Source organism: Plectropomus leopardus, chromosome 3 (assembly GCF_026936395.1).
Source record: "Plectropomus leopardus strain MGB_pleo_1.0 chromosome 3, ASM2693639v1, whole genome shotgun sequence".
NCBI lineage: Eukaryota > Metazoa > Chordata > Actinopteri > Perciformes > Serranidae > Plectropomus > Plectropomus leopardus.
The window spans coordinates 37,097,348-37,115,877 of NC_142178.1; the positions used below are offsets into that span (position 1 = coordinate 37,097,348).

The 18,530-nt window shown below is 39.0% G+C and overlaps 2 protein-coding genes across 2 annotated transcripts in view; one reads left to right on the plus strand and one right to left on the minus strand.

Annotated features, from left to right (window-relative positions):
• Positions 1 to 17,751, minus strand: part of stx10 (syntaxin 10) — a 42,930-nt gene extending 25,179 nt beyond the window's left edge. The window contains exons 1-3 of the mRNA XM_088074914.1: positions 17,412 to 17,751; positions 17,011 to 17,064; positions 15,528 to 15,626 (exon numbers count right to left, since the gene is read on the minus strand). Of these exons, the coding sequence (XP_087931040.1) occupies positions 15,528 to 15,586 (59 nt within the window). The 5' untranslated portion in view covers positions 15,587 to 15,626; positions 17,011 to 17,064; positions 17,412 to 17,751. The remainder of the gene's footprint in view (positions 1 to 15,527; positions 15,627 to 17,010; positions 17,065 to 17,411) is intronic.
• On the plus strand, positions 3,725 to 5,195 carry ier2b (immediate early response 2b). The gene has a single exon (XM_042515858.2). It carries the CDS (start codon positions 3,910 to 3,912, stop codon positions 4,459 to 4,461), a length of 552 nt encoding a protein of 183 aa, XP_042371792.1. The 5' UTR covers positions 3,725 to 3,909; the 3' UTR covers positions 4,462 to 5,195.
• Positions 17,752 to 18,530: the final 779 nt, after the last annotated feature.

Here is an 18,530-nt window from a genome sequence, read left to right on the forward strand (position 1 = left end):
CACAAACACACACCGCCTAGCACACAGTCACACACTCCACCACCCATTTGGCCTCTGGCAGAGGCAGCGTAAGTATAATCACACATAACACAGTCACCATAGCGACCAGTCGGGTGCAGACTTGAAGTCATGTTTGGCTGTTTTCTTTGCTTATGAACAGCTCGGCATATAGAAGCGCTCATCGAACGTGCGTTTGAAGTGGTTTGTGGTTTAGTTGGATTTAAGACTTGCAACACAGACCAGCAGCAAGAGATCAGTTCATGCCACAAGCTCTCCTTTAACCCTTTGAAACCTGAGCAAATTAGCTTTATCTCTTTGATAAACATGGGAAGAGGGCGACGAGCAATTTAACAAGAAATGGCCCAAAAAAATTAGCAAGAAATCAGTAAAAACTTAAAATAAATAATAAAATGACATTATTTTTATTTTTCCCCTCTGTAACATAATTTTAAATAATAAGAAAATAATAAATATAGTTTTCTGGAATATTTTCTATTATTTTTTTGATATCTAATAATCCTTCCAGCTACTTTTCAGGTCATTTCTTGGTCACATTTTGCAATTTTTTTGCAGGTTGTGGGACATTTCTTGTCAAGAGTGTCATCATGTTTTTCTATTGTATTTTTTAAAATAAATCAAACCAATTTTCTCAGTTTTCACTGCTTTAAATGTTAGTAAAAGGTCTCCAGGTGTTAATGCCAAATGCAGAGTGAGCGCAGACAGTGTTGGGCATAAATTCTCCTTTAAGTGTGAGGTTGTCTGCTTTGCTCATGACCAGAATGACATTTTTGATTAAAGCCCAAGTATTCAGTATCTCTGCTTTTATAACATTTTTATGAGATCAAAATGCATTGCAATGTTTTTGTATTTAGTTTTTAAAAGATGTGTAAAAAGTTCTGGTTGGAATCGATTGTTTTAAATGTGTTACATGTTAAAACATATTAAGATACTTTTCAAAACATTTCTGGTGAGTAAGTTACTCTTTTTTATCAATAATCTTCATTATAAGGTATTTTTCTTTTTTAAACACGACTGCTGCTGTCAAACGTGCCGTAGCATCTTGCTGCTCAGACATTTGGTATCCATTATAGTGTTAGTGTTTCTGATGCCACGTTCACGTCATGTGGGAAGGAAAAGAAGTGATGGGAGCGGTTTCCATGGTTACAGCGTGTGTGTTTTTACAGCATCTGACAACTCGGGGCGTGATTGCTATATTGCCAGTGTGACTGATAACAAGTGTAAATTACACACTGAATGAACAGTTCCAGCATTGAGTTACACTTGTATAACGAGCAGAGTGGTTAGTCATGTGGGTGATAAAAAGGTTTGTGATCAAAATAGAATCATTTTACTGTCCTTGAAAATGGAAACTGGCTGATTTAAGTCCTCAGCACTTGTTATTTTTAAAAATTTCCTATGCTGTTTTTAACTGCAAACTCATATATTTCAGAATTTTTAGAAAATGAGAAATTCCTATCTCTAATTCAAGCTTAAGTTGTTATGATGGGTTTGATTTTTAGCTGTACAGGTAAAAAGAAACACATATGTTATTACTTTGAATTTTAAAATGTAGCATGGACTTCCCAGCACTCACTCACTTCACTTCACTTTTGCCCCTTTGCTTTAATTACAAAAAAAAAGCCACTTAAGATCCCCATGAGGCAAATGTGGCATTGCAGCAGCTAAAATAAATATATACAACAAATTAATAATAAATAACTAAACAACTAAATAGATAAATAAATAAATAAATAAATAATATAATATAATAATAATTAATAAATAGAACCTAGAGGGAAACTAATGAAAGGAAGCATATTGTTGTTCTTACGGTGGACTCTTTAAACAATGAACAATGAATGAATGACTTTACTATGAGCATCAATGAACCATTAGTAATAAATAAATAAATAACAACAATAACAATAAATAATAATAACTATCATTATAATTATTAATAGTAGTAAAATAAAACATGATAAATTATGATATAAAAATAATATTTCTGATAAATTGCAAATCAATTAAAGTTGGGTTTATATCAGCATGCAAAACTAAAAAATGCACAAAGCCAATTATGTTTATATTTTTTCTTTTCTAATTAAATGTGGACATGAATAGTTAATGGTGTAAATATTTCACATTAACAGGACGTCAAATGCCGATAGTCACGTCTGGCTGCAGAATAACCGCTTTGTTTTGTGTAAAATGTTTACATTTCCCACGGCACGTGAAGGCATCATCACAGTGCTCGGGACTGACAGCTGCCTGCCGTTTGACCTCAGCCGCGAGGCTGCTTAAGTAACCCAATTTACACCGGTGACAACTCCATATATGGTGCAGAGATGACGCCATCACCGCTGTGCCCGGGCACGAGGAGAGGGAGGAGGGAGAGAGGCAGGGGGGAGGGGGCTGCGGTTGCGCGTTCGCGTCATGGCTTTTCCACTGTGCGCGTCCCCACGGGGCTTTACTACCGGATGGACCATATATGGAGGCTGAGCGCGCGAGTGAGTGACGTAGTGTGTGTGATCTTGTATATGTGTGTGTGTGTGTGTGTGTGTGTGTGTGTGTGTGTGTGAGAGAGAGAGAGCAGAAACTCCCGAGAAATTGGAGACACGTTTCCTTCTCCCACGTAAATTCTTCGAACTGCTGCCGGCGGAGTTTTTACCAGAATGTAAACAGTGACTGTCATAATTTCACTCCACACGTCTCAGAGCTGCTTCTCACATTCACAGTCACTTTATAACATCCACCAAAAACACTTCCCGAAACACCGCGTCCTGGTGTTATTGTGAGGATCGACTTTGAGACAGAAATCTGACCAAATTGTACAGAATTTCTCAATCATAGTTGTTTTTTCATATAATAATAATCACAATTATTACAATGATAATTATTATTATTATTTTAAGACTTCATTGACGAAATGGCCCATTGCATACCAGCATACTACATAAACACAGACAACAGACTATATAGCCTATAATAAAAATGAATAAAAATCCATCATTACACTGAGACCTTACCATACAATAAAGTAGTTATTATATTGGCCTAAATTATATTTTGTTGAAAAATAATCGTTAAAAACACTTGATTTATAGGAAATATTATAGAAAATTGAATTTACCTTCTCCACAGGATACTGTTTTTTGCTGATCCACTACATGTGTATGATTTTATAAGCCTACTTTAAGCATTTCTATGAAACTGCAGGCCTATCCTAAATACAAATGTGCCATAAATAACGTTTTGCCTGCCCTTTTGCTTATAATTATCTTGATATGAGCGATATTTTATGTTATTAATGGGCTATGAGAAGTAATTTACAGTAATATGTACATAAAATAAGATTTGATTTCAAAATACATACCCCTAATGAAAAGGAAATTATCATCTTCCATCGTGTTTGTAAGAAAGAAAAGGCTAAAATTGGCGGAGAAATTATCATAAAAATATAAGATTGTAGCATTTTATCGAATAGGCAGCAGTGTTAAGAATGACTTGCAGCAGAAATCAAATAATGAAAAGACATCAACCGTGAGAAAAACGGTAGACGGAACAGATGGTGTGTGTGTGTGTGTGTGTGTGTGTGTGTGTGTGTGCGCGCGCGCGCGTGCGCCCGCGGCAGCTACAGCAGGTGTGGGCGGCGCCTGTTTGTCACTTACTGAGGAATGAAGTCCACGTTACGTCAAAGAGGAAATAAAACGCCACCCTGCCACTTCTACTCTCTCACTTCTCTGAGTACAACAACTGGTGAACAGCTGAGGTCCGAGCTTAGACAGACCAAAACTAGAAACTTAACAAGTCTAACTCAGGACAGATAAAGCTCGTCTGCTTGTTGAGCCTTTTTTGGTGAAAGTGCCAAAACAACCGTGCGTAATTACGCATAAGAACAGAAAAAGAACAATGAGTGCCACAGCCGCTATGGAAGTGAACGCCGAAGCCAGACGGATACTGGCGGTGTCGATAAGCAAGCTGTACGCATCCAGGACCCAGAGAGGCGGACTGAGACTCCACCGGAGCCTCCTGCTCTCCTTGGTCATGAGGTCCGCCCGGGACATCTATCACTCCTCCCGGGAGAGCGAGGGGCCAAGCGGGGCGACATCAGAGGAGCCGATGGATACGAGCTCCAGCCCGGGTGATCAGAGCGCGCTGCCCGAGCCACAGCCAGAGCCAGAGCCGGCTCTGAACTCAACCGAGCCGCCCCTGGAGGACCCGGAGAGCGCGGACGAAGGGTGCGATGGTGAGATCACAGAGGACAAAGAGAACATGAGCCCGACGCGGCAGTCCAGGAAACGCCGGGGCAAGGCGTCGGCGGCGCCTGACTTCCTTCCTAGCAAGAGGGCGAGGCTGGAGCCCGGGGAGGAGAGGTATGCGGCCCCGCTGGGCAGCTGTCGCGCCGGGGCCGGGGAGTCCCTGACTGCTTTGTCTCTAAATCGGGTTATACCTGCCTTCTGAGCAGATGGTGGGAGAAAATAGCCTCCAATGAGACTTTGGAGTGATTCTGAACTTAACCTACAAGGGCGGTTTGACCCCCCTCTCTGCGCACCAAGAAGCTGACCTACATCGGTCGTCCCGGGACAGAGGGATTACCGGGGCCATGGTGCGAGCTCTCCAGTGCGCCCGCCGGGCTTGTGAAGCCCCAAACAGAGAGCAGAAAAAAAGAGAAGAAGCAGGCCTGAGGGGAGATACAAGGCCGGAAAGTTTGAGGAAGAAACTGAAGGGGAACTGGTTTTGTTTCCCGGTGATTCACCGTCAGTAAAATGAGTCCAAACAAGTGACTGGCGCTGACTCAAAGTGTGTGTATGTGTGAATCAGCAGAGAGTGATATGAGTCAGTCAGAGGAGAAGTGAAGTGGTAAACCACAAAAAAAAAGATACACACACAACTCGGACTTCAGGGAATTTCCTGCCTTTACACCAACACAGAGAGACAGAGGACACTTTGGACTGACACACATTCAACTGCTGCTGTGGACTTTGACAAATCAATACTACTGCTATAGGGGACTTTCCTGGAAACTGTTCACATGGTGCTTTGCGTTAAAACAGGCTGGTGTTGGAAAACCAGTGTTTTGTGTCACTGAAATGTTATGTGAAAAAAATAATACCTCACATTCCAAGCTGCTTTTTTAAATCCGTGTGATTAATTTAATGGTGTAAATATTTTTAATAAAATGGTGAAAAAGTGCACTCAGTTGTCCTGCTGTCTTTGTTCTGACGTTAAAGTTTAGGGCTGATGATTAATACTGATTTCTTTTTAAAACGTGGTTGGCAAGAAATGTCCGGCAAATTGCAAAAAATTAGTAAATGGTGACAATAAAATTAGCTGAAAATTAGCTTGAGAAAGGAAATAAAATAATTAATTACAAAAAAATGTACACAAAACTATATTTAAAATTATTACGAGTGTATATTTAAAATTTTATTACAAAAATGTTTATTTTTCATTAGTCAACAAAAGGGAAATATAGCGAGGGGAAACACCATATAGTTATAATTGCATATTTAAAATGATGTTACAAATTATTATAATTTTTCCTTTTAACTAATTTTACAATTATTTTCTTGTGTTTTTTATTATCATTATTATTATTATTATTATTATTATTATTATTATTTATTATTAATTAATTAATTTATTTATTTATTTTACTAATTTTTAGGTCAGTTCTTTTTTCATTGCACATTTCCTTTTTCACATGTTTTTGGAAGAAATCAAGTCAATTTGCTCAGGTTTCATCTGATCGAGGCCATAGTCGACCAGCAGCTCCTGTATTCAGCGAGCTGAAATGACTGTTTTTGTTTTAGACTGACGGCTTTTACGAGAGCTCAGAACTGAAGCCGTGAATGGGTTTCCCACCAGTACAGGCGATCTTACGGAAAGGTAAAACAGTTAAAATACTCTCAATATGGCGTACACTTACACTGATATTGATTTTTATTTTTTTTTAAAAATCTGTTTTGCTGCTGCCCCCCATCCACAGCAGTACGTTGCTTAACTTCTGTGTCACACTCCTGCCTGCTTCTCCAAATTTGGAGCATGCCGACTGACATCTACTGTATTCAACACACTGAGTACGGACAAGCACCACACTCAACCCCGCTAGAAAAAATCCAAACGATCCCTTTAAAGAGCGATTGGTCTATATTAGGCCACAGTTCACAGGGTCAATCCTTTATAAGAGGGAGGATGTTGGTACAACCCAGCGCCGGTCTGGCCTGCCGCCGCTAATCTCATGCTTACAGTGAGGCACACTGAAACAAACAAACAAACACACACACACACACGCAGCTTCCCGGGGTCGTACCACTTCCTGCGGATTATTTCAGAATTCTGAATCACATCCTTCCCTCCCAACATGACCTGACGCTGATTCACAGAGGGATAAAAAAAGAGTTACGCAACACCGTCGCAGCAGCTGGGGGCCGAACACCGCTGCCGAGTAACACAGAGAGCAGCAGGTTGTGTTTACACCCCGAGGACCTCTTCATCATCGTCATCATCATTATCAGAAGCAGCAGCAGCAGCTTCCTGCCAGATGACTGGAAGTTGACACCCAGCGGTGTTGGTCTGGTTGTACTGGTTGCTCAGGTTTTTATCATCATCCTTGTGTTTGGTGTTAAGATTCCAGTCATCCACACCATCATCATCCTCTTTTCTTTTACACAATAAAGCAGCATCTGAGTCAAGAAGTGGAAAAAATGAAAACAATGAAAAAATGATGCTTTAGAGATGACGAAGAACTGAGGAATGATGATGATTTCATCCCTAAAAAGTTGCAATGGTTTCTTCAGTCTCCCTATAAGGCTAACTCTAGATTTATTGCAGCTTCGCTGTGCTCGTCATTTCTCTCAGCTGTAACAACACTGTTCACATTAAACCAGAAGTGGAACAAGCAGTCAGATCCTTTACTTAGTACTAATACCACACTGTGAAAGTACTCTGTTACAAGTAAAAGTCCAGCATTGAAAATGATACTTAAGTAAAAGTAAGTTAGTGTATTTAGGAAAATGTACTTTAAAGTAAAAGAACCCAATGCAGATTTTTTAAAAAAAAAACAAATTATTTTTAATAATACATATAAAACACCCCAAACTCAAAATAATCAAATAAAATAATATATTATTTTATTAGGATATAATAATCCTAATTAAAAAAATTTAAAAGAATCCAAATTATTTAAAAAATAAAATAAAATAAAGAAAAAAACAACCCAAACTTTAAAAATAAATTAACAAAAATTACCTAAAAAAAGAAGAGGAATAAACATAAAAAACCTCAAAATAATAAACATTGTGTCACTGTGTGACTTTGGCATTTAAAAGGGTTAATTCACATTCATCAATGTCACACAATAACACAAACTAAATAACTGCAGTTTCCCCCCGGGGATCAATAAAGACATCTGCTGCATGTGACACACTGTCCATGGATAAATACCACATACAACCCAACTCCAAAAAAATCTGAACTATCCTTTTAACAAGCACACATTTGCAACGGCTGCAGTACGTGTGTTGCACCTTTTTAAAATGTGGCACTAACAGTTAAACGTCCGTCCTTTAAGGTCAGTGGGGGATACTTAGGGGAGTTCAGGGGAATATCCAAAAATGAAGATCATAGGTTTTACTTCCTCCATGTTCATCAACTAAACTGTAGCTGAACTATAAGAGTGCTGTTACTAAACACATAACAACCAGAATATTTTCAGACGAAAGTCCCTGAAGCCAAAATCTTATCAAAACGGGGTCAGTGATCTCCATTTTAAGGAAGCTTTACTTAAAAAAAAAAGGTTGAGAGCCACTGCTTTCGCTTACAATCAGTCTTTCCACATAAAAGTCAATGCACCTTTTGCAACAGGCCACTTCCAAGCCACCCCCCGTCCTTTTAGCCAACTGGCACGAACACAAACACACACACACACACACACCATCACAGACACATACTTGACTTTCATGCCTGTATCAGCCCCCGAGGGCAGAAGCTGCAGCTGCCAAAGTGTGGGGAAATTTATGTGGACCAACCAACGGACCGACCGACCGGCAGAGCAAGCTACAGAGCTGCCGGCCAAATTCAACAAATTACACTGCGTCCACGGGGAGGTGGATGTTCAAGGAACACCTCACCCACAAAACGAGCATTTGTAAATCAATAAGTCACGACGTGATACCTTTAATTTGTGAAGAACTCTTTGTTTTTCTCACATGCCTCCACAGAAAACTGCAAAGGTATTGATTGATTTATTGGGGATGAACAACAGCAAAATCATGTCAAAACATCCGCTTACAAACTCTAACGCAGCTCAAGAAAAAACAGTCTCATTTATCTAGTCGTATGTTCGGTACTTCCTAAACAAATGTATGTATGTACAAAGCAAAAAAATGGAACTGAAGTTAAATCACTATTTAAAAAAAACATTGAAAATAAGAAAGATAAGTAATATAAATAAAGGACTAAAAATGATGATGCTGTCACTATTCTAGCCATCACTATCATCATCGTCATCACCACCACTGTCATCGTCATCATCACCATCATCACCACCATTGTCATCGTAATCATCGTCATCACCACCACTGTCATCGTCATCATCACCACCATTGTCATCGTAATCATCGTCATTATCATCATCATCACCATTGTCATCGTAATCATCATCATCGTCATCGTCATCATCACCATTGTCATCGTAATCATCGTCATCGTCGTCACCATCGTTATCATCATCATCGTCGTCATTATCATCATCATAATCACAATCATCACCATCGTCATCATCATCATCATCAATATCATAATCACCATCATCACCATTGTCATCGTCATCATCATCATCATCATCATCATCATCATCATCATCATCCTCATCGTCAACGTCATCGTCATCTTCATCATCCCCCAGAATAAAACGTCATTCTTTACTTTGGAAATAACAGTTTCATAAAACAACCCCAGCTCAAGGTCACTGGCCAGAGCGGACAAGATGTCCTACAAAAGCTATGGATGACATCATAACTGCTGCTATGAACCTGTGTGTCAACAGAACATCTCCATGGCAACTGAACAAACGCTGTCTGCTGATAAGGCTGTGTGATAGAGCGGTTGGAATAAGGGAGGTAAACGGAGGCTGGTTTGTTAAACCCTCATCATGTGTGCCATTTCTTTATTATCAATGGATCTGCAGATTTATTTTCTAATCAATCAATTGATTATTTAATCTATGAAATGTCGCAAAAAGTCTTGTTTTGTCCGACCAAGAATCCAAAACCCAAAAACATTTAAAATTAACTATAACAAAGACTGGTTTAAAGCAGAAAATGCTTGCCCTATTTTTTTTTTTACTAGGCTATATTTTCTTGAAAAATGCCTGAAATGATTAGTCATTTATCAAAATAGTTGTCATTTATTTTCTGTCGGTTATCTCATCAATGTATTGACCAACTGCTCTGACTTAAATTATTTTGTGTGTGATCCAAAACATAAAAAATGAGGATTTTTTTTAAAGTCAAAAACAAAACAAAATGGGTTTTTTTCTTTCTTCTCTTATGCCTTAAAGGGACAGTTCACCTCAACATTGGTTTTTTTTTTTGGTCTGGTGATTTTCTTATAACTTTTTAGTTATTTCTTGGTAAATTCGAGTATTTGTTAAGTTGCTCATTGCCTTTTTTCTATGTTTTTGACAGAAATCAAGACAATTGTTCAGGTTTCAAAGGGTTAAATCATCTAAAGACCCACTCAGATTTTTCTGTGGGGATTCCAGGTTGGGAAGTGCTGACGTCACACACTTTGTGTTGTTGTTATGACTCGTTTGTCCACAGATGTTGTTTTCATAGATCAGAGGCTGAACAGCTGCACCGTCACACTGCTGTGTTAATAATATCCACACAGCATATGAATGTACACACAAACCCCCACAGGAGTTTTATCACAGTGACCCTGATCTGTCCACCACACCACAGGCTTCTCATGAAAAAATCTGGGTCATATGGGGGCTTTCATTTTTAAAATTATATATAAATCCTCTCTAAGCAGCAATAATTATTCAGCTCGAGAGGATTTCCCGCTGTAATCGTGTTTATCATTTCACAAAACAAGGACTTAAGTCACGCAGCGTCCTTTTAAAAAGCACCATAATTGGTTTTGATAACAAAGACAAGGCCACTTATATATGCAGATGAGTTTAGTGAAATGAATCAGTCATACGATAAAGGGATGAATGATGGTCAGGAAAAAAAAAAAAAGAATTTGGGTGGCCGGAGGTGAGAACTGAGTTGGCACTGAAAATTTAATGAGAATGACGCATGGTTTTTGCTCCTCAGCAGTCATTTCATCAATGTGTCCAGCCCAGTCGCCAGAAGAAAATGTTGGCATTGTAAGTTTCTGCAAACCAGTTATTTTACATTTGGACATTTCATTTAGATTAAGTGAATGTTTCTAAAGCAATGCAATTCTGAGATTGTGGATGTCACGATTGCCAAGCTGCAAACCATTGTTCAACAAATTGTGGCTTGTGCCACCAAAAGCAATATTTTTATTGATAGTGTTTTACACAAGACATTGGCAACATTTCCAGTGGTGATCATGCCACTAGAACTTTGTTTTTCTTTTTTATCAAGACAAAAAATGGATGTTTTTGGTAAGACATTGGCAGCATTTCCAGCAGTATTTCTGCCAAAACTAGGTGCTTTTAAGAGAGACATCGGCGGCATTCCCAACCGTGACTGTGCTACTGAAAGCAGGCGTTTTTATTGAGATATCGGTAGCATTTCCAGTGGTGACTGTGCCACCAGAACTTGCTGTTTTTTTGAGACATGGAAGACATTTCCAAACACAATTGTGCCACCAAATAAATGTGTTTTTGGTAAGACATTGGCAGCATTTCCAGGAGTTTTGTTTTTGCCAAAACGAAGTGGTTTTTAGAAAGTAATCCGCGATATTCCCAGCTGTGACTGTGCCATTGAAAACAGGCGTTTTCACCGAGAGATCTTTTTTTTTAAGCAACACATCAGCAAGATTTCCAGCCACAGTTTGCCAACAAATCTAGATGTTTTACAGTGAGACATAGGGAGCATTTCCAGTTATGATATCCATAACCATAGTGGATATATTAAGCTAAAACATGATCTTTTCCCAACCATAACCAGGTGGTTTGGGGTTGAAACATAACCAAATGTTAACAACGGCACTGTTGAAGGTAAAGAAGCGTTAAGTTTCCACATATCTGCTTAAAAACAACGTACAAATGTTACAAATCGGAGGTTTGCAGAATCATACAATGCCAGTATTTTTCTGAGTTCATATATCAATTAATCAGCTTCATCTTTCATTGTTGAGTAGTTTGAGCAGAGGCGGGAAAGTAAGTTTTGAAAGGCAGAAATCTTTTCGATTGAGTCATCAGCATCTATCATCACCCCCCCCCCCACATTTAGGTCATCCTGTGATATGTAACTACCCCCAAATTTGTTTTCAAGGAGCCTCAGATGTGTCACATTAACGCTTGATTTGGATCGATTACATCTACGACTTAACTGCTCTGGAGAGATTCAGAGCTGAGCCTCGCCGGCTGCTTGTCGGGGAGCTGCGAGGTATCCGCAGACGGGCACGGCAGCAGCGGTACATAATGTTCCACGCAGTACTTGAATAAGAATACAACATGTCCTTGAACAGCACATGTGCTCAAATGAAACAAACATATTTTTAACAGAGACTCATTCTGGATCAAATGTCCTATTTGATAAACAGAATTCGTAGCTCGGGGACACGGGGTTCTGGTAGTATTATTTTGTGTATCTATTCGCAGGCTTGCATTAATGTTGCGCTGAGACGGACCTTAATGGAGCCAAAGGTGCAAATCTTCCTTTCAAGGACACTGATGCTGTGATTGTGTTGTTCTTTTTATTCCACAGTATTTTGCAGCGCTTCCAAGAAAAACTGCTGCTCTAATGCATACTGAAGAAAAAAAAAAGAAAAGCTGTTGCTACAGCAAATAAGCGAGTCGGACACAATTTCACGGACTAATGATTCTGCTCTTTTCAACTTCCACTCCTTGTTACTTGGTGTTTGAATGGATCTAAGTGAACTGACGGATGAAAGTTATTACAGCTTTATAACACTGTACTTCTTTTTGTCCTTGTAACTTCTTAAGAATAAATGTTTTTAGTCAATTTGACCTGTAAACTGTCAACAAGACTAAAGGAAAATTTTGAGTTTCAGTGTCCTCTTTGCAGGACTACAAAGGTCGTTATTCGCCCACAAAGGTCTGAGAAGACCCCTATGCAGACGCCCGCCTGCAGCCCATTTTTATATAGCTGCGTGGACTGTATGTAATTTACCACTGCAGATTAATCTACATTAAGTGTCCTGGTGAGGCGGGACCAGCACTGGTTTTTATTCATCTATAAAGCTTTGAAACATTTGTTTTCTCCCTATATTTCATCCCTTTTAACTCTAAACTCACAAAGTTGTTGCTTTAAATTCCCTAAATCAGAAGTGAACTAGGAAAATGTCACCCTCAGTGCACCTTAAATATGGAATAATGTGAAGAGGAACTTAAAACAGGACGCTCTTCCATCATTACGGCTGTTCAAATACCTTATTTCAGATCTTGTTTTAATTGAGCAGAAGAGCGTTTTAATACTACTTCTACACCATAACGTGTCTGTTTAAGCTATTTACATAGCTATTATTGTTTTGTATGATATTATTTCTATTTCAACTGTAATTTGTTTGTTTGTTGATTGCTTTATTGTTTTGTTCATGCTCGGCATAATTGAAAATGGGTCTCCCTTAAATGAATTTCCACCAGCAGAAGTTAGACTGAGTTAGAATAAACTACAGTGTATTTGTAATGATCATTTTTGGACAGTAGCGAAGCCCTATAACACAGAGCAAAAAGATAAATCAAGCTTTGGAAACACATAATTCTTGATAGTAGGATTAGTTCATTGTTGGTCTTCTGATGGGATTTTATGATAATGAGAATAATACAGAATTTCCTGAGTAAAAACATCAATCCTCTAACATTTCCTGCTGCACAAATACTTTTTCTATTTTTAAAAAAAAATACTGTGGCAACAGCGGCAAAGTAAATAATAGGTGCATGCTTTCCCAGACCAATCCTGCACCGTTATGGCCATATATGTGTCAGCCTGATTAAGATGCGGAGTGCAGGGGCCCGACAGTCACAGTGACGACCAGCTCCAGCAGCTCAGAGCTAAAAAAAGAACAGCACAGGAAATGTCTTCACACAGGATGCATGCATGCATCGACCGGCGCGCTCCCGCCGCCTGTGATGAAGGCAGATAAACTGTGGGACCAATCAGAGCGAGGGAGCTGTGCGCAGATGTGCGGGGGCCAATACAGACTCTTTGATCATATGTGTCACGGTGCACACATTATGACGGCTGTATCGTGGGCTGACTGTGTATTTGTATGAGAATTAAATTAAAATGTAATTAATTCCTGCATTACACAGGTAAAGTGAATTACATGTAAGTATGAACACACAGTTATATATGCATGGACTACTGTATATATTGAGAGACTACAAATGATTTGAAATGCTTAAAATTAGTTCAAAAACGAGGGATACAGGTAAAAATATGGAACGTGATCGGGCCTTTACAGATCCTCTTTTTTAAATGTTCTGTTATGATGCAGACAGCAGTTAAGGAAGAAATCACTCTTGACTTAAATATATAAAGATCTTCTAATGACTGAAATATTCATCCATCCAAAATATTTTTCTCGTCATCTATTTTACCCTAATCAGCGACCTTTGAGGCTGAAAAAGTAAATCCAGCCCATAAAATACAGCTGCTTTGACAGTGCTTTTGGTGTAAGATTGGGACGCCAAAAGCCACCTTTCGTGTGTACAAGAAACGCTGTCGGACGAGTCAAGTTAGAACACAGCCGGAAAGAAACGCTCGCGGTGTCATCATATGCTGGCAGACAACCAGACGGAGCCTGTTGTGTCCACTTGAAGTGCTGCAGGAGTGAAGTTAAAACGCTGCAGGAAACAACGTCATTTAGGGAACCTGCAGATCCCTGATGGTGGTTCAGACGCCTTTCAACAGCATTTAAATCTCTGCAACACGTGAAAATTGGTTTGATTTCTTTTTACACATGGGGAAAAGGCAATGAGCAACTTGGCAAGAAATGTCCGGAAAACTGGAAAAAAAATCTAATTCTATATTACATTTTTTTTAAAAGGTAATTTTCTTGTAACTTCTTAGCAATTTCTTGCTAAGTTTTGGTTCTTTCTTGTGAAAGTAAGACAAATCGAGCTGATTTGCTCTGGTTTCACAGGGGTAATGTGATTATCACGATACATTTATTTGCCCACTAATTAAAGAACTGTTTTCTGTTGTTACCTTACATACAAATAGTTTAGATATTTGCCACAATATATCAGTCTATTACTTCAAATGCATAAAGATCAGAATCCATTTTAACCTCCAAAAACCCGCGCTGATCAAACTCAAGTGTTTGTTTGTGGGAGCGGGAGGTCACGCTCTGTTGTAACTTCGCTACAAAGTGGCTCCTGTGTTTCTGTGGAAATGAAGAGGAAGTCATTATGTGCTGTGTGTGTGTGGAGTCATTCGATGATCACATGTCAAGAGGCTGCAAACACATGACCTCATACCTCTCACAGCGCCTATTGTGTGGCTGACTGAGGCGTTTTTTTACAGCAGAGGACCAGCTATGAATGTGAATGAGTAAGAATGTGTGTGTGTGTGTGTGTGTGTGTGTGTGTGTGTGTGTGTGTGTGTGTGTGAGGTGGCAGCAGCACAGAGCAGAGACAGGAAGTGATGCGTTGATGCCGGCAGGCGGGCGACAGAATGTGTAGGAGGAGTCTATTTTAAGACTCAGCTGCAGGAGGACAGAGCTCTCCAATACATCTGGCCTTGTGTGTGTGTGTGTGTGTGTGTGTGTGTGTGTGTGTGTGTGTGTGTGTGTGCTCATGATGCAGTAGGCAGGCTAATGGCCAGAGGTGATGCTTTTAGTGTTTTAAAACGTCCTTAACGCCTGCAGATAATTGCATCTTGTCACAAAAATCCAATCAGGACATAATTGTTCTTGTGTTTTCAGCCTCTTTAGGTGTCAGTCGAGTGCTATCCAGAGAGAGAGTGTGTGTGTGTGTGTGTGTGTGTGTGGAGGTGGGAGACAGACTGACAGACAGACAGGGAGGAGGTGGAAGGAAAGATGTGAGGCGTTCAAAGAGAGGAAGAGGAGAGAGAGAAGGAGGAGGGATGTCAATAAAACGTGACTACACAGGGAGGAGGGGGGAAGTGTAGGACACAGCAAAAGGTTGTGTGTGTGTGTGTGTGTGTGTGTGTAAGTGTGTCTTCCACAGCCCGCGTTGGTGACGTAGTGTCAGACGTAGACTGAGAGGAGGAGGAGGATGAAGAGGAAAGCAGACTGAGGATGCTCAGCACGGGGGCGTCTCATTTCAACACGTTTTAAATTCTCAAACAGAAGCGAGAGAGAAGCAGAGCGGTGTGTTCTGAGGGTCGTCTCACCTGCGATGAGTCGGCTGCCTCTGAGCGTTTTCAACTCTCCGTAGAAACGAATGTTTCATTCATCACTTCTCAGACAGATGCACTCGTCTGCAGAACGGACTGAGGAGGATACAAGTTTATTAGATTTTAAAAAAGAACAAAAAAGGCCTCTGATTGCATTCATCTCATTTCTTTCAGGGACTGATGAAAGAAAATCATCCTTCAGGCTGTCAGGATATTTGAGATTCCTTTGCATTCAAAATCAGGACATTATAACCAGCTTTAAGGATGATTAAAAAACAAAAAAACTACACATATAAAAGGTTTTGAGATGCTTCATTAACCCCGTGAAACCTGGATCGACATCACTTTTTTCGTGCTGCTCAGGCGCCTTTCACAGGTATTTAAACCTGTGAGCAATTCGGCTTGAATTAAAAAACACTGAGTAAAAGGCAATGATGTTCTCCAAAGTGCAAGAAATTAGCAGATTTAGAGATTTATTCATATAATAAAAGCAGGGCGGAAATGTCAAGAAAACTCTTTATAATTATCATAATTATATATTTAGTTATTTTTACTATACATTATTCTTTAGGCAAATTTTGCAAGTAATTTCCTCGTTTGTTTTTGTTTCTGAGGTTTTTTTGCTTATTTTCAAGTAATTTTCTTTTTTTTCCAGTAATTTCTTACTTATTTTTTGGGTAGTTTCTCCTCAAGTTTGTCACTGTCTTCCTCCCGTGTTTTGAAGAAAAAGAAAGAAATCAAGCCAATTTTCTCACAAAGGTATAAATACCTGTGACAGGCGTCAATCCCTTCACAGCTTCTGAATAAAATTCACGTCACCATCTTAATCAGATGTTTCTTTTACTCATTATAGCTGCAAAAATAAGGAATCTAATTCTTAAACCGTTGTTAATTAATATCAGTATTAGCACAACCAATTACCATTATTAAATCAGAATATCATTTGCAATTACATGTAAGGGTTTGTTCTATTAACTAGAGACTGGAGTTTTTCTTATGACATTTCTACAATATAATCCTGTCATACATGATCAGCTTTATAAGTGTAGCTGCATTTAACAGCAATTTCTGTTCTTTTTGTGCTTGTTCTTGTATCACATAGAGATTTGTTTGATGAAAGATAAAATCGCATTTCTAAAGTTTAATCCCTCTACACGTAATGTGCTACTTTAAATGATAAGCAGTTTTCTTTTACTGTGACGTAACCTGCTGCACGTGACTGGGTGCTCTTTGTCACTTGGGGTGTGAATTCATTAACTGTTATTGTCACTACTGCGCTGCTGAATAACAATTATTGATAAATAATACTGCTATCATCGTCACTGCATGTCAGAAAGCTGTCAAAGCTGTCAAACAAAAAGAGTAATTTATGCAATCTGCAGTGATGGGACAACAATAAAAAAAAACACCAAAAATTCCTGCAATAAAAAAATATTCCTTTGAAACAACTGAAATGTAAATAAACTGTAAAAGTACTAACCTGTAAACAGCTCTTTCGATGTCGTAGGTGGTTCAGGTGCTGGTCACGTTTAATCTGTAAGAATGAATCATATTTTGTGACTTTATCATAAATTACTTTTGTGTGTAAAATGCTTAAAAAGTACCTACAGGTGTCATGTTTGTGTAAAAACTACAATATCTCCCTGTGAATGTGTCTGGTCATTAGTACTTTGTGTATATCACATCCAAGTTCCTACCATGGAGAGAGTCAAGATTCCTAAACTGAAAAACATAACGTGGTCTTTGTTTTTGCAGTTATTTAGTTTGAGGCAGCTCTGTTGCACATGAATTTGGTTATTTACAACATGAGCAAAACAAAAAGACAAACTCTGATTTCTAGACAGCCAAGGCCACAAGATTAGCAAGTAAAGCATGACTCACCTTTGTTGATATCGCTCCTCGTGGTGCACATTCCTACACAAATTTACTACTAATCAAATCATTTACGACTAAATAACAGTGTGGGCTCGTGGCCCCTCTGGTGTCCTGCTGAGTAACGCAGCCTCCTCTCTGAAATGCAGGGGAGGCCCAGCAGAGAGCTGCATAAACTGGAAATACTCAAAAAACTTCAAATTGTCCTCAGTAGAATAATTCCTGCTCAGTATGAAGATGCCAGGAGGCGGTTAGCTTAGCACAAACCCTCAACGCGTCAAATACCGACGCTTTACCGGTGCCGCTCACGTCAAAATACGACGCTTTACGTATCCTCCTGACGCTCTGTTACAAAGTGTCAATTTACGTCCAAATGCATTATCTTTTCAAAACACACTTCCCTTTTCACAGGAAATGTACACTTTCTGATCATTACGTGCATAGTCTTTTTCAAAATAAACTTACAATGTCGGTAGAACAGTATTTACATTTATTTTCTTGTGCAACAAAAGCACGTGGTTAGGTTTATAAAAAATAAATGTTGTTTTTTTCTCAGCATTTAAAGAGAAAGCGAACAGTGGGCCCAAGGTGAAAGTCTATAAATGTAAATACAAGGTGTTGTAAGTTTATTTTGAAAAGGACAGTATGTGTGTAACAGGAACATCATCTTCCTCAAAGTATAAAAGCTGCAAAGACAAATGTGTTAATCTGATATTAATATATACTTTTAATATATTTATATTTTCTTAATCTCACTGCTCGTAACCCCTGAAGTTGCATGTTTGTGTCATTGTTCATTCTTTGCTTTTTGTTACTGTTCTTACCTTTATTATTCAAGCTTTATTTAAAAAAAGGGCATACAAGGACACACTGTCCACATCAGCAGCAGCAGAGAGATATCATCATATTTAGGCGTGAATGGCACTGACCAAGCAGCGATATCTGACACGTTGGGAGTAAAACTGGGGTGTAAAAATGGAAACAGCACTTCTAACACTCACTAATTAACATAAATTAACATAAATTATCTTGCTGAGTTGATGCACACAAAAACTGAAGTGTAAAAAAAAGCTGTCATCACCCCAAGTTTGCCAGGTAACTAGTAGAAACTCGGAATATCATATTTAC